The 14,116-nt window shown below is 31.1% G+C and overlaps 2 protein-coding genes across 5 annotated transcripts; both read right to left on the bottom strand.

Annotated features, from left to right (window-relative positions):
• Nucleotides 1-1,044: 1,044 nt before the first annotated feature.
• LOC123206192 (transcription factor bHLH18-like) lies at nucleotides 1,045-3,357 on the bottom strand. 4 transcript variants are annotated; one of them, XM_044623327.1, is made up of 6 exons: nucleotides 3,253-3,357; nucleotides 3,076-3,161; nucleotides 2,450-3,007; nucleotides 2,000-2,371; nucleotides 1,771-1,885; nucleotides 1,045-1,267 (listed from the first exon to the last, which is right to left on the bottom strand). In XM_044623327.1, the coding sequence occupies exons 2-5, from the start codon at nucleotides 3,109-3,111 to the stop codon at nucleotides 1,811-1,813; spliced, it is 1,041 nt and encodes a 346-aa protein (XP_044479262.1). In that variant the 5' UTR covers nucleotides 3,112-3,161; nucleotides 3,253-3,357; the 3' UTR covers nucleotides 1,045-1,267; nucleotides 1,771-1,810. The 4 variants fall into 4 exon arrangements, with proteins under 4 accessions (XP_044479262.1, XP_044479263.1, XP_044479261.1 ...); XM_044623328.1 differs by lacking the exon at nucleotides 1,045-1,267 and adding an exon at nucleotides 1,346-1,529; XM_044623326.1 differs by lacking the exon at nucleotides 1,045-1,267 and having other exon boundaries at nucleotides 1,346-1,885.
• A 7,569-nt stretch (nucleotides 3,358-10,926) lies between these two features.
• Nucleotides 10,927-13,905, bottom strand: LOC123206191 (pentatricopeptide repeat-containing protein At3g12770-like). Its single transcript, XM_044623325.1, has one exon. It carries the CDS (start codon nucleotides 13,657-13,659, stop codon nucleotides 11,950-11,952), a length of 1,710 nt encoding a protein of 569 aa, XP_044479260.1. The 5' UTR covers nucleotides 13,660-13,905; the 3' UTR covers nucleotides 10,927-11,949.
• Nucleotides 13,906-14,116: the final 211 nt, after the last annotated feature.

Raw genomic sequence — 14,116 nt, 5'->3', positions numbered from 1 at the left:
AAGTTGGACATTGGAGACATTCATGCACCAACTTAAGGGGGTTTTAACATGAGTTGTTAGCTAAATATTTGAAGGAGAAATTATAGGGAAATTTAAATTAGGATGTTTAAATTATTATTTAATTTACCTTTATTCTAGGCTAGATTTGTGAATTGTTAAAATCTTTCTAAAAATAGTTTTTCTTTGAATTGTAAGGCTCCTCCCGTATATTGAAAACATAAAAGAAAGTGATACTGCTTTTCAAGAATATATATTGAAATCCAAGCAATATTATACGTATCTATTTTTAAATACACAATGAGTACACACATGATGTGTGATCATGTAATTGAATGTTATTTTATCTTAAATTCAAAATCACTCAATCATTTAATAACACATATCAAATATGTATCTATTTATATATTTAAAATAGGTATGCATAGTCTTATTATTAATATCCCGTATATTGGTTGATATCATCATAATGTAATTGAGCCTCAAATTATGGAAATTCATATAAAAATGTGGCTCATATTTGAAGAATAGTCCTATTAAAGTTTTAGGAATGATGGAACGGATATTCCATCATAGATGAACGAACATTTCAAACAATAAAATAGCATAATAAGGTCATTACAAATAGGACACAACCGTTCCAAGTATTATTGAAGAGAAGAACATTCATTCCAAGGATTTGGCGTTGCCACTCTAGAAGCACATGAATCGTTCTAAAGAGGAATAGGTCATTCCAATAGGCAGTACAGGCAAATCGATTTGCGAAAAGTAAAACTAATAAGGGAATGAGCGAAAGAGCAAGGTTAAGTGGAGCAGGTGTTCCATCAATGAAATGTCCAAGAGTTTAATTTATATTATAATTATATTTTGGGTCTACTATACAAGAAAAATCATAGTTTATATAATATAGGATTTAGAGAGTGATTTTCTTCATAGTTTAATTAAAGAATGATTACTCCGTGGAGATAATATTATCAAACCACCTAAAATTTGTGTTTTGTGTTGATCTTTTGTCTTAATTTTTGTTTTACTTGTGCAACCCATGAATGAACATAGAAATGAAACATCTGTCATTCCATAAATATAAGCCTGAAGAGGCATTACAACTGGGGACGTCACATGGACTCACCGATCGACAAACCCTCCCACTGTTGTCATTGGGACAAACATCAATACTAATAATTGATTTCCGCACATGTATTGTCTAAATCAAATTGTCTAGATATTAAGACACATAGCATGTGCCTCAATAAAGAAGAATGGGTATTCTCTGCACAATTCATAAATACCATTTACTCCAACAACATAAACAAATAGTAACCAATTACTCAAACTGAAAACTTAGAAAAAAAAAGAAAGAAAAAACTGAATTAAATGAGTTGAAAGTTACATTAACAAACGAAAATAAAAAATATCACAACTCCCTCACAGTTCTAATAAGAGATTTTGAACATAAACCAAAGAAGCAAATTTCACAATAACCCTCAAAAAACGCGACATCCAATCTCTCGAGAGAATGCCTGCTTATATCTCTGTAGAAATTAAGACCATGAAATTTTGTTCGTCAATCGATGTGGATAATTCGATCAACGTGGTTTATTAACATTTGTGAACCACGCAAAAACAAGCAGAAAAAACCCTCCAGCAAATTGAAACTTGCGGAAAATAAGCATTGAAAATGGTAGACATGGTCGAAAAAATGGAGAGATTTTTCAGGCTCAAAATTCTCTCTTAAGATCTAAAAAGTACTTCATGTGCTAAAGCGTTACTTACCCAGATATACACGTATTTCTCATCTACATAGTCTATCATGTCACATAAACTTCAATAAAGACATTCTTAGTTCTTTCACGAGATCCTTCATTGTCATGCTGAATTCTTCATTCTTCTGCAACAATTCAAAGGAAGATTGTTTGTTAATTTGACTGCACTTTAATCTCTTATTCTGTTTAGATCGACTAAAGGTAAAAGAATTTATATATTTTAAGGATTCATCAATTACCTGGGTGATTATGGTTATATCAAGAGTGGAACTTCCGAAGGGCAAGACACTGCTATTGACAATGGAAAGATGAAGATTCTCAATTTCGGTTAATATTTTTGGGAGGAACCCTTTTTGCCTCGCGAAGTGGATTCGGATGAGGACATCTTTATCTGAAGCTCTTGCTTCAATTTCTGGAAGTGCTGCATCGGAGGTTCCATCGAAATTCTCATCAGATGATGAGATTTCATCTTCTGAAGTTACCTGAGACTTCTTCACAAAAACTACTGACTCCACCGTTCTCTTCTTGGTCTGCTCCTCGAGGACTTTCACACGTTCTTGAAGCTCTTTCACATACCTTATAGCGTCTCCAAGAACAGAAGCTTTGTCCATCTATATACCCGGAACAAAAGCAATTAATACGGAGGTCTTACACAAGTGATTAAAGGTGAATTTTAATTTTAATGGTACCTTCTTTAGGCCAGGAACAATGGCTGAAAGAGCTATAAATCGCTGGCTAAGCTTTTCTCTTCGCTTTCTTTCAGCCATAATGTGATCATGAGCCAACGAAGGAGTTCTTGTCATTGAATAACACCTTTTAGTCCCATGATTTTGGCTCTCCAAGGAATTCTTAGGATCCAAATGCTGGAAATGACAATTCCCAGAAGTCACTGTCTCGTCCTTAGGCGGCTTCAGAGAGCAATTCGATTGCTCGAAAGAAAGGAAATGAGAAGCTTGTGGAGAATTATTCGGCGATATGTGCTCGGCGGTGGTGCAAGAGCTCCAGCTGTTAGTCGTCTTAAGTTGCTTGGTGAATCTTTCAAAGCTCGTTTGAGATGTTTCATTTGAAGAACCACTGAAAGTTGTTGAAGTGTTTTTGGTAGTGAAAATTGGGTAAGAGGAATTGTTCTCGGATGAGAAAGATTGTTTTAAGCTCCCTTCCAAAGCAGCTGCTATGTCTTGTGTATTGGTTAGCTCCGAAAGAGAATCCATATGACATTGATGAATGATGTTGTACTCATCCATTACCTGTAAAACCCCAAAGCAAAATTCAATAAAAACTCAAGCAAAAAAATGAAAATAAACTTCATCTTTACCAGTTCAGACAACCATTTGGCTGAAGAGAGATCCATTTCTTTGCAGCTTCTTGATTGTAGTTAAGAGATATCCAATTTAGATGATGCTGTAAAGATTGGAACAAGAGTTTAAATTGATTACATCTAAAGAACTAAGTATGGCAAAAACTCAAAGAAAAAATTAGACATAAAAGTAACCTTCTTCTTCTGCTTCAATGGCAAAAACTGGTTATTCTTTTCCTGGAAAGTTGAAAATAAGCTTTCTCCTTCTCATACTCTTAAAGCTGTGTGATCCATCAATTCTGGGACTACCCACGTGTGAGAGTTTTGTCTTTATCTTCTCATTTTTAATTCAACTCACCCATTGACGTGAGGTGGAATCATAAAAGCTTGGAGATAAAACATTTCCAACTTGATATAAAAACAAATAATAAATTTGCTTTCATTGCTAGCCTACCAAAATTAAGCGACTCTATGAAATTTGTCGAGCCAGTCATCTAAGTCTCCATCAGGTTTTAAATATTAGATGATGCCCTCCATCATTTCATTTAAATATATTGCCTACGTAATAATACACTGAAGCATACATAACAGACCCACCTCATCAATTATTGTAACTGAGGTCATATAATGAAAGCAGAGCCACCATCATTAAAATATATATAGATAACATTCTTTATATAAGTAAATATTATTTTATTTATATAATAATATATTATTTATACACTTAAATTATATAAAAATATATATACATAAAGTGTTATTAACGAAAGTAATAACATCATTTTATTCATGGTCTGATATTCCAGAAGAATGGGGAGATCTGCCGGTGTAAATTGATAAAAATGTTAAACATATAAAAGTAATAACTTCAACACTATTCTGCAATGCTTTCCAATTCAACCGATTAGCGACTACTAACTCTTCTGGTCTTTTCACACTATATATTTTTAAATAGGAATATTATATATCTAAATAATTAATATAAATTCATTCACAAATAATGATATATTATTTTGTGATTAAATATTATTTTATTTAATTTAAAATTATTTAATTAAATAATAATATATTATTATTTATATATAAAATTATTACTCTGATTATTATAAGAGAGTGGGGCGGGTGGAGAATAATCATTCATAAAATAACTAGATAGAAAAATAGAGGTTGGAATTCTGTTTTTGAACAGGATAAAAGTCTCTAACTAGTTATAATTTTCATGTCACATAACTCAAAGTGTTCAAAGAATAGTTATCATCTACATGCACTTGATTTTACAAGTTCAATATTAAACTTACTTGAAGTAGAATTAAAGGTACTTGAGGGATAACTAGAGACGAGTAGAGTCAAAATAAGTGAAAACCCATTTTAAATGGGAGAAGGAATTTCCTTCTTGTATTACTTAAAATGTATATAATAAATAACGATTAATATTACTTAAAATGTATAAATTAATCAAAATATATGAGATAACTATTAATCCAAGGTATCCCAAAATCAATGGGATTTATAGGTGTTTTTAAGTAGGGATGGCAACAAAGAAAGACGGAGTCAAATATTTTTATTCTCTATCTTTGTCCCCATAGGAGATATTAATTTTCATCCTCAGTTTCTTCTTGCTATGGGGATAATAAGTATGCATTATCCCCTACCTGCGAAGATAAATCTTCTTTTCGTCCTCTACCCGTAAAGAAAAATCTCTTTTCTGTTTTAGTACACACAGTGAAAAATCTTCTCCCCATAATATTTAAACACAATATAAATATATTAAATAACAAAAATTAACTAAAATTAAAATTAATCTAATTAAAATTAATCTACTATTTCAAATGATATAAATAATAATATATACAATAAAAGACATAAATAATTTAAAACTATAAAGATATTAATATAAAGGAGAGATCGGAATAGCGATGAAACATATATATCTTCATCTCTAGTCTGTCTTTGATTATAAAGATATTTTTCACCCTCATCCTTATCTTCTTTCTTATTTCTATCAGAGAATCCTCTCTCTATTAAGGTTGAAGAGAATTAAAACTCTAAATTCAGATTGAAATTATCACCTCTACTTTTAAGTACAAACTAATTGACTTTACAAGTTAAAGATGCATACTTCTTTTTTTTTGGGACTGCTGAAATCATCAATTCAAGGACATGATGGGAATATGAAAATTAATTGTGAATTCAAAGTATTATGATAAGGAACGTGGCGATTATTTGAAGTCAAGGTGGTAGCATTTCAGTTGAAATGATTAATTTAATTTGGTTGAGGCCCTCAACTATTAAACCACACCACACCATTCTATCTCTATCTCCATTAATAGAAATCGATTGCCGCCAATCTGTGATTCCAAGGTGGTTGTTCAATCATATCTTAGACTTTGTTTGTATCCCATCTTCAATAAAACGACAACGAACACGTTACTGTTTTATTTTTATCAATTATGGGGGTTGCCAAGGGTGCTTCTTTTATAATTCATTAAAATCCACCAAACTCAATTTTTTTTTATATTTAAAATTGAAACCAACGAGAATTTTCTCCTTCAACCTTAGTTTAAACGCGATTCAGAAGTTCTGAATCTATCCTTTGTAGGTCTCTAAGATTCTTGCTATAATATAAGAGGATTGACAAGCAACAACCAATTGATTTTGTGTGATCTTTGGAGTATTTATTTATTTACATAAAATCAGCCACCTTATTATCTTGCTAATCCAACTAATAAAGAATACAAAAAAATAAAAATAAAAACTACGCGCTTTAGAGGTATCCATAATTCGGTTTAAATTATAAATCAAACAGGACTACTTAAAAATTATAATTTGGTTTAATATAGTTTATAAAATAGTTTGGTTTTGGTCATTAAATTTTTTGAACCGTAAACTATATTTTTTTTAAATACATACATATAACTATATTTGACAGAATTTTTCAATAAGCAATTAGGTATACATTTTGTTTTTTGGTATTTATTTTGTCATTTTCTTTATATATATTTAATATTTATTTTACATAGTTATATTAAGTTCTAAAAAACTATAATTCAATTAATTTTATTAAATAATATATATTTAGAAATGAATGATTTTAATAAATTCAAATCATAATTCAAACCGCATCAAACCATATTTTTTCAGTTTGGTTTAGCTGTATAAAAAATACTAGTTTTAACGAGAGAAGCAATAATGAGGGGGTTATATTCGTCATTATAAATATTTTTTTATAATTTTAGCTACTAATTATTTATTTTCTCATTAAAATTAAAGAATTTTATGATTTTAATAATAAGAAAATACTTATTAAAAGTCTATTTCCTGTCTTTAAAAAATTTTAATTACAGGAAAAATTTAGCCAGAAACATCTAATCGTCAACTATCATTATAGCTTCTGCTATTAAAAATAATAACAAAAGAAATAGAAGAAGTTTCCCCCTCATTAAAGCTCTTTTTTTTTTTAATATAATTTAGTTTGATTTAAAATTTTTTCAAACCATTATTTTCAATTTGGTTTTGAAAAGCTCGCCAGTGTATATGTATATGCACACCCCCATTATACTTTCAAGTGGACCTACTAAAAACCCTTATAACTTCTGCCATCTATCTTCATTGTTCGATGTAATTAAGGTCTAAACTTAAAAAAAACAGTTTATTTTTCACATTGCAATATATTTTAACAATAAGAATAAGAAGAAAAGAAATCTAGAGTGTTGATTATATTGGAAAAAACAATAACAACAATGAACTTGCCGAAACACACCCATGCCCAAAACTTGTAATAAGTTATACTAATTATAATTTTAAAAGGGATCATAACCCACTCAGTGTTTATTTTTTTGGGGAAGAAACTCGTTTGTGTACTATTTAATATGCACCTCTTTGAGATTTTTTGCAAAAGGAAATATTTATGACAAAGAGGCTCCGTCTCTTTTTTTTTTTTTTTCAATAACTGGTTCAACAAGTGGAGGCTTATAGAGAGGTGTGTATAATTATGATCAAACCATTTCAAATTTTTAGTTTGTTTTGATTTAGTTTTTAAAATAATTTGGTTTAGATTGATAAATTTTTAAAAAATAATTTACGGTTTTGTTTGTAGTTTGGACGTTTTTCAAACTAAATCAAGCAATAAACTATATTTTTTAAATTACATATATATAAAACCGTATTTGACAAAAAAAATTTCAATAAACAATCAAGAACACAACTTTATAAATAAATAAATAAATAAATAAATAAAAAAAAATATATATATATATATATATATATATATATAATATATATATATATATATATATTGTCATTTCCTTTATATGTTTATTATTTTTATTTTTATTTTTATTTTACATATTTATTTTATATTCTAGATAACTATAATTCATATTATTTATTAAAAAGTGAAATATTTGAAAGTAAATGATTCTTAATAAGTATAAACCATAATTCAAACTAGATCAAATTATATTTTTTCAGTTTAATTTAGTTTGAAATCTATTTAAAATTTAGTCTTAAGAGAAATTGTTAGTTTTTAAAGTTTAGAGGAGAAAATAATATAAAATTTTAGTTTATTTTTAATATTATAAATAAAATAATGACTTTATCTTTAAAATTATCATATTTAGTGAATATATAAATTTTTAAAAAATAAAAAATAAAAACTTAGAAATAAAAAATCTTTGAATGAGAATAAATCCTTCGGCCAATACGGAACCCCTTGAGCTCAAGTGTAATTATGTTGAACAAAATTATTATCTAATATCCAAGTTTTAATATGCAAAATTCCAATGAAATTAATAATTTTCATTAATCGGTGTGACAAATTAATCAAAAATTTTATTAACGCCCTGTCGGTGATGCGCAATGTAAATATCAAAGTAAATAGTTTTAGGCATATGGATGTCATTTTCAGGCCAAATATTTGAAATTTTGATTGACCATTTCACGAAAACTAGATCCTTAGGATTTAATTGTTAGATTTGGATGGGTTATTGAATCCGCACGAATGGAGCACTAAGCTTGTTCTAGTTAATTTCTTATTTGACCAAAACACTTGTTCCCACCCAATGTTAGGTGTAATTTCAAACTCATACCCTCTGATTTTTAAATACTTAAACTCCCATCTAAGAACAAAATTTTATTAAAATCTTTTGTTAAAATTAAGAGTAAAATCATCATTTAATAACAAAAATTAAAAAATTAAAATTTTATCATATTTTTCCCTAAATTTGAAAATCTAGCATTTTTCCTCTCACTCAAAGTTTGAAAAATAATAATTTCCCCCATGCTAGGGTTAACTCAAAAACCATCCCATTTGTTGGCTAGGAAATCCAATTCAACAACCTTTTTTGAGGCTGGCCATCTTTCTCTAATGTGCACTTGGTCAAATCTCGTAGAACGAAGACAAATATCAACCGAAGGTCTAGGAATCTTGTTCATCCTCAACCACCATCGAGAGACTTCTCAATCAAACCTCGTTCTTCGTTAGCTACTGAAATGAAATAGTGACAAAGAGGGTTCATCATCGAACTACAGAAAGAGTAGTAGATCGCATCGACAATGAACTCATCTTCGATTTTTTAGATCTATTAGGAATCGAACAAAAATGAAGTTGTTGATAAATGACAAAGAAAGCGCTATGAAGGAGAGACTGAGCTGATCTTCGCTAGAGTGACAAAGATGTTAATGGATTCTAATCATCGACAGAAATGAAGATAAAAAAAAAACTTTATGAGAGAATAGACAGTTTTTTGAAACTTATGTTTCTAAGGAAAATTATTATTTTTTAAAATTAAAGGGGTAAAAATGAGATAAATTTTATTTTTTAATACAATTTATTAAATAATATTTTTACTCTTACTATTGAAAGAAAATTTTAATAAATTTTGGATGATAAATAAGTATTAGATTTTTTTAAGTTGAAGGCTCCAAAGAAAGCATAGCTCCTAACCTTGGGTGGGAAAAAGTCTTTTGGCCTCTTTGTTTCAATTATATGCTTATTGCTTTACAATAGAAGACAACCTGGCAGTGGCATATCACAAAAGAAGATTTGCGGGTCATCGGGGCAAGTACAGTTGTGTCTTTGAATTGTGGCCTAAAATAATGCAAATTTGTTTGTCGTATATGGTTTCTTCCTAAGCCCACCACAAGTTGCAGGTTGGTTGGGTGTCCAGCTGATAAATAATTGAATTAGACATGGATAATCATATGATTAGGCAAATAAATTTTTTTTTTTTGTTGCATTTAGCGTAGCCCATCGCTACCAGGGGCATATACAAATTGAATGGAGTTTCAATAACCATAAGATTGAATTTGATTTGAAGAAAAAATACTCTAGTTTAAATTCAATTTGAGTTCATTAAACTGAAATTAAGGATGATTCGTGTTTAATTCAAATAAAAATAATTTAACTTGATTCAAATTCATAGTTCGAATCAAAAATTTTAATTTGTGACTCAATTCAATTCAAATTCATAATTCGAATTGATGATTTGAATTTTGTATTCAAATTCACGGCTCATTAATAAAATAATATCATTTTATTTAAATAATATATAAAATCACCTATTCGATCCATAAATTCGAATAGAACTTAACTATAAATTCAAACTATTAATTCGAACTATGAATTAAAACTAAATGAAGTCACGAATTTAAACTATTAATTCGAGTTATGAATTTGAGTCTAACTCGAGCCAAATATATTCTAATTTGAGTTCAACTCAGTTTAAAAAATGAACCGAATCTTTTGGTTTAGATTCAATTTGAATTTGAATCAAATGAGTTGAATTAACTTTCAAAATCAAACTAACTCAGTTCGGATCTAACCCATTAGCTTGATTCGCAGTCCATGGGCTATGGTTAGAACCCACCAAGCCTGACTATCAGTTCAAGATGCATTGAGTTTATAAATTTCTTGACAACATTGTTCAGTCATAAATCACAATCTTCGTGTACAATAATACATTTCAATTTAAAAGATAGCATATCATGAAAATGGAACTTTGAGATACAATTTTTTCGCTGAGGACAATCGCAACACTTGTTTCAAATGCAAACTAAATTGTAAGAAGCATCCATATATTAATGACTCTGCAATCATGTCAGACGAAGAACCTGGCTTACAAAAGCGACTCCCCGGGAAACAACCTAAACTCGTTCTTATAAAGAAAGGACAGTGGAAAATCACTAAGAGAACACGGATTGCACCTTTAACGAGGACTGTAGGAGTTTCCCCTCTTTAAAGGCCTATCAGAGTTCCTATAATGATAGGATTCAAGAAGAGGTTTAATCTAAACCCATACAATTTCTCTATACAGAACCATGTGCAACCTAGCCTGAAATTCTCAAAAAACCTATGCAATTTACACATGTATAGCTTCCACTCAACATGACTCTCTAAGAGGACGTTTAGTTTGAAAAATATTTTATTATTAAAATTTAAAAATTATTTTAAAAATAAAATACATTAAAGATTACTGAATATAAATTATTATTATGTTTGATAAAATTTAATAAAAATTAATAGACATAAATAATAATTGTATTTAACTAGAGATAATAAAAAAAAATACTAATATATTATTTTATTTTATTTAAATGACATTGGGTATAATTATTCTAAAATTTTTTTTTTATTTGTTGTATTAATTGAAAATACGATTATTTTAGTCTTAAAAATATTAATAAATAAGAATATAATTATAACAAAATCAAAATTACTTTGATAATTTTTTAATACTTTATATTACTTTTTCTAGTAACTATCACATTACTATTGATTACAAAAGATAACCAAAATCTTTTATTATTTATAGACCAAACAAAATAATGTAAATAATAAAAGATAAATTATTAAAATAATCTTTAATCTCCTTTAACCAAAGGCCTTAAATCTTTTATCATTCTGGCCAAAGGGTTGTACAGCACTTGGCTGATCAGGGGAGCCGGTACTTAATACCCCAGAAACTCAGCTTATAGATCCAATGAGTAGTGTTTCTAATGTAGGACATTCTATTCTGTCTCAATGGCATAAAGCACCACAAGGCAGTCCACAGGATCTGATGGCAGCAGCAAAAATGCAGAATCCTGGCAATTGGCAAAAACTGGGAAGAAACTGGATACACCTCCAGGGCCATGGTAATTTGCTTGGAGGAAGCTAATGAGATGTAGCAGACCAGCAGAGAGAGGGGAGCCTTGCAAGCAAACTGTAAGAGACCTACAGAATATCCTCTGGACTCTTGGGAATCTCTAGCAGAATTCACTGCCCAAGAGAATTCCAGCAGCTTGACAGAACAGACATGCAGAATGGAGCGGCAGCCTCAAAATCTGGGTTGGCAGATTCACAAACACTGCAATCAGTAGCCTTTGAAGAGCAGCTAGACTGAGGACCAGGAATGCAGCAAATTCTACAGAGATCTGAAATTGGTTTCGTCAGGCTAAGAGTAGCAGTAGGCTGTAGAATGTAGACCAGCAGATTTTCCAGAACAGGCACAGACAGCAACCTAGCATTCTTTTTTCCAGCAAAGATCCCTGGGAGCTTAGAAGCAGACTTCGAATGACCAGAAATAGGGAAACTGCAGTTACAGTGAATCAACTCAACGTGCATCAACCCTGGAATATCAGCACCTTTCTCATTTTGCAGCAGAATACACCAGATAAAAGTATAAGTAGAGATTGCTTTCCACAATTGTAAATGCAAAGGAGTATCAGTCCAGGCCACAGCAAGAGCAGAAGTGTTGCAGGCACTCCCAGAATTTCCAGTGCAGAATCCATCTGAGCAAAGAACCTGCAGGCAGAAATTTACTGCATTCCAGGTGGTTCCTTCCCAAATTTACTGCATTAAAAAATGTTCTTGCTCCTATTATTTGTCAATTGACTGTTTACAGGAGATCAAAATCATTCACAAGCCAAATCCTCTAATTCTTGTAAATGTTTGGGCATGTAACCAACCTCTTTTACTTCCAAGTGCAGCTTCCCCAGTTCATCATAGATCTCTTGGGATTGAGGATGAATAGCATCACCAACTGAGAAAATATGAACCCCTTTTTCTACCTCAACCCAACTCCACCCTGCACTTTTCCTTAATCCCTTTTGTTGCATCAATTTCCTAACCTTAACTACGTCAGTCCATAAACCAGCTGTGGCATATATATTGGCAAGCAATACATATGGAGCGGCATTACCCGGTTCCATTTTCAGAAGCTCATTAGCAGCCTCCTTTCCAAGTTCAACTTCACCATAAATTTTGCAAGAGCTTAAAAAGGAAGTCCACATAACATAATTTGGCTCGAAAGGCATATTCTTCATCAATTCCCTTGCTCTTTTTAGGTGCCCATTTCTTGCATAGAGGTCAATTAAGCAAGCATATTGATCTAGATCAGGAACCAGCCCATAATCCCTCATCATGTTGAAATATTCCACCCCTTTGTCTAACAATCCAGCATGATTGCAGGCAGTCAATACAGCAGTGAAGCAAATTTTGTCCGGAACATATCCTTCAACAGTCACCAAACGCTCAAAAAGTTCTAAAGCTTCTGATCCCTTTCCACTCTGAGCATATCCCATGATCATTGAAGTCCACAAAACATCATTCCTCACAGGTGTTTGATCGAAAATGACACGAGCCTCAACAATGTGACCACACTTGGAGTACATATCAATCAGAGCACTAGCCACAAACTCATTATTTTCAGAACCCATTTTAGTGACCAGAGAGTACACCTGCCTTCCTAGTTGCAGTGCAGTTAGGCTACCACAAGAATTCAAAATACTACTTAAAGTATGGTCAGTCGGACGCAAATTCTCATTCCTCATCTCCACAAATAGTTTCACTGCCTCTTCACCTAGGCTATTTTGAGAATACCCAGAAATCATAGAATTGAGTAAAATATTATCCCTCTGTATAGCCTCATCAAACACCAATCTAGCAAGATCAATTCTTCCATGTTTCGAATAACAATCAACTAAAGCACTGACCACAAAACTATTAGTATTGAATCCAAGCTTTAAGACATGGACATGGAACATTATAACTTGTGCAAAGGCATCATCTAGGCATGTGCAGGCACTAATAACCCCAACATAGGTATAACAATTAGGTTTAATATGGGTAGTGGACATCCCTTTGAACATTGAAATGGCTTCCCTTCCATGCCCATTTTGCGAGAAGCCGCTAATAATGGAGGTCCAAGATACTTGATCATGCCTTTTCATGCCATCAAAAACACTTCTTGCATCCAACATGGCACCACACTTGGCATATAAATCGACAAGTGCACTGCTCAAAATTAAATTTTCTTCATACCCATACTTAATCATATACACATGAATTTGCAACCCCAATTGCCAGCTCAATGTTTTTGCACAAGAATTAAGAGCCGTACAAAGAAGGAACCTCGTAGGCTTTGCTCCGGAGCTTATAATTCGACGAAAGGACTCCAATGCTTCAGGGGCACTCATTTTAGGCAATGAATCACACGGCTGCACATTACTTCTAACGGGGATTTGGTCGAGCAATTGGTGTGCGGCCTGTGAAGTGTAATTTTCGCAGATATCCTTAAAAAAGACAGAAGCGCGAAATCTAATTGCACGACTGATGACAAACATAATCGAAGTGTACTTGTTACAAAAAGAGACATCCTTCAAAATTAAAAGAAGTGAACATTATGACAGCCAAGCATATTATATTGCTTAAAACACAAAAATCCTTATTAGACTGTAATTAAGGGTAAATAAAAAAAAAAACTGAAAAGTAAAATAGATTTTAGATTAAGAATTCTCCGAAATAAGGATATAAAATAAAAAGAGTAATCCACCAAAACTTAATTATATCCACTACATATCTTATATTAGACCCTAACTATTAGGATGATCAAAGAAAATTATTTGATAAGGGTTTAATCGAAAAAAATAAAGGATTGTCATTTAATTAAAAAAAAGTAAACTAAATATAAAAAACAAATATATGCGTCACTCAAAAAAATAGTTATTAAAAAAAAAAACCAACCCTTATATATGCAAAAAGGCGCCACGCCAACCCCCTATTGTAAATAAAAAAGGTGTG

The sequence above is a fragment of the Mangifera indica genome, unplaced genomic scaffold (genome assembly GCF_011075055.1).
Source record: "Mangifera indica cultivar Alphonso unplaced genomic scaffold, CATAS_Mindica_2.1 Un_0027, whole genome shotgun sequence".
In the NCBI taxonomy this organism is placed as follows: Eukaryota; Viridiplantae; Streptophyta; class Magnoliopsida; order Sapindales; family Anacardiaceae; genus Mangifera; species Mangifera indica.
Note: the sequence above shows the minus strand (reverse complement) of the source record. Positions and strands in the feature narration are given on the sequence as shown.

Bases quoted from the DNA above. Each gene is read 5' to 3' on its own strand.
- LOC123206192 (XM_044623327.1), bottom strand. From the start codon at position 3,111: ATGGATCTCTCTTCAGCCAAATGGTTGTCTGAACTG. The intron at 2,372-2,449 runs GTACCATTAAAA...CCGGGTATATAG, and splicing joins TTGTTCCTGGCCTAAAGAAG to ATGGACAAAGCTTCTGTTCT. The intron at 1,886-1,999 runs GTAATTGATGAA...GAATTGTTGCAG, and splicing joins ATATAACCATAATCACCCAG to AAGAATGAAGAATTCAGCAT.
- LOC123206191 (XM_044623325.1), bottom strand. From the start codon at position 13,659: ATGTTTGTCATCAGTCGTGCAATTAGATTTCGCGCTTCTGTCTTTTTT.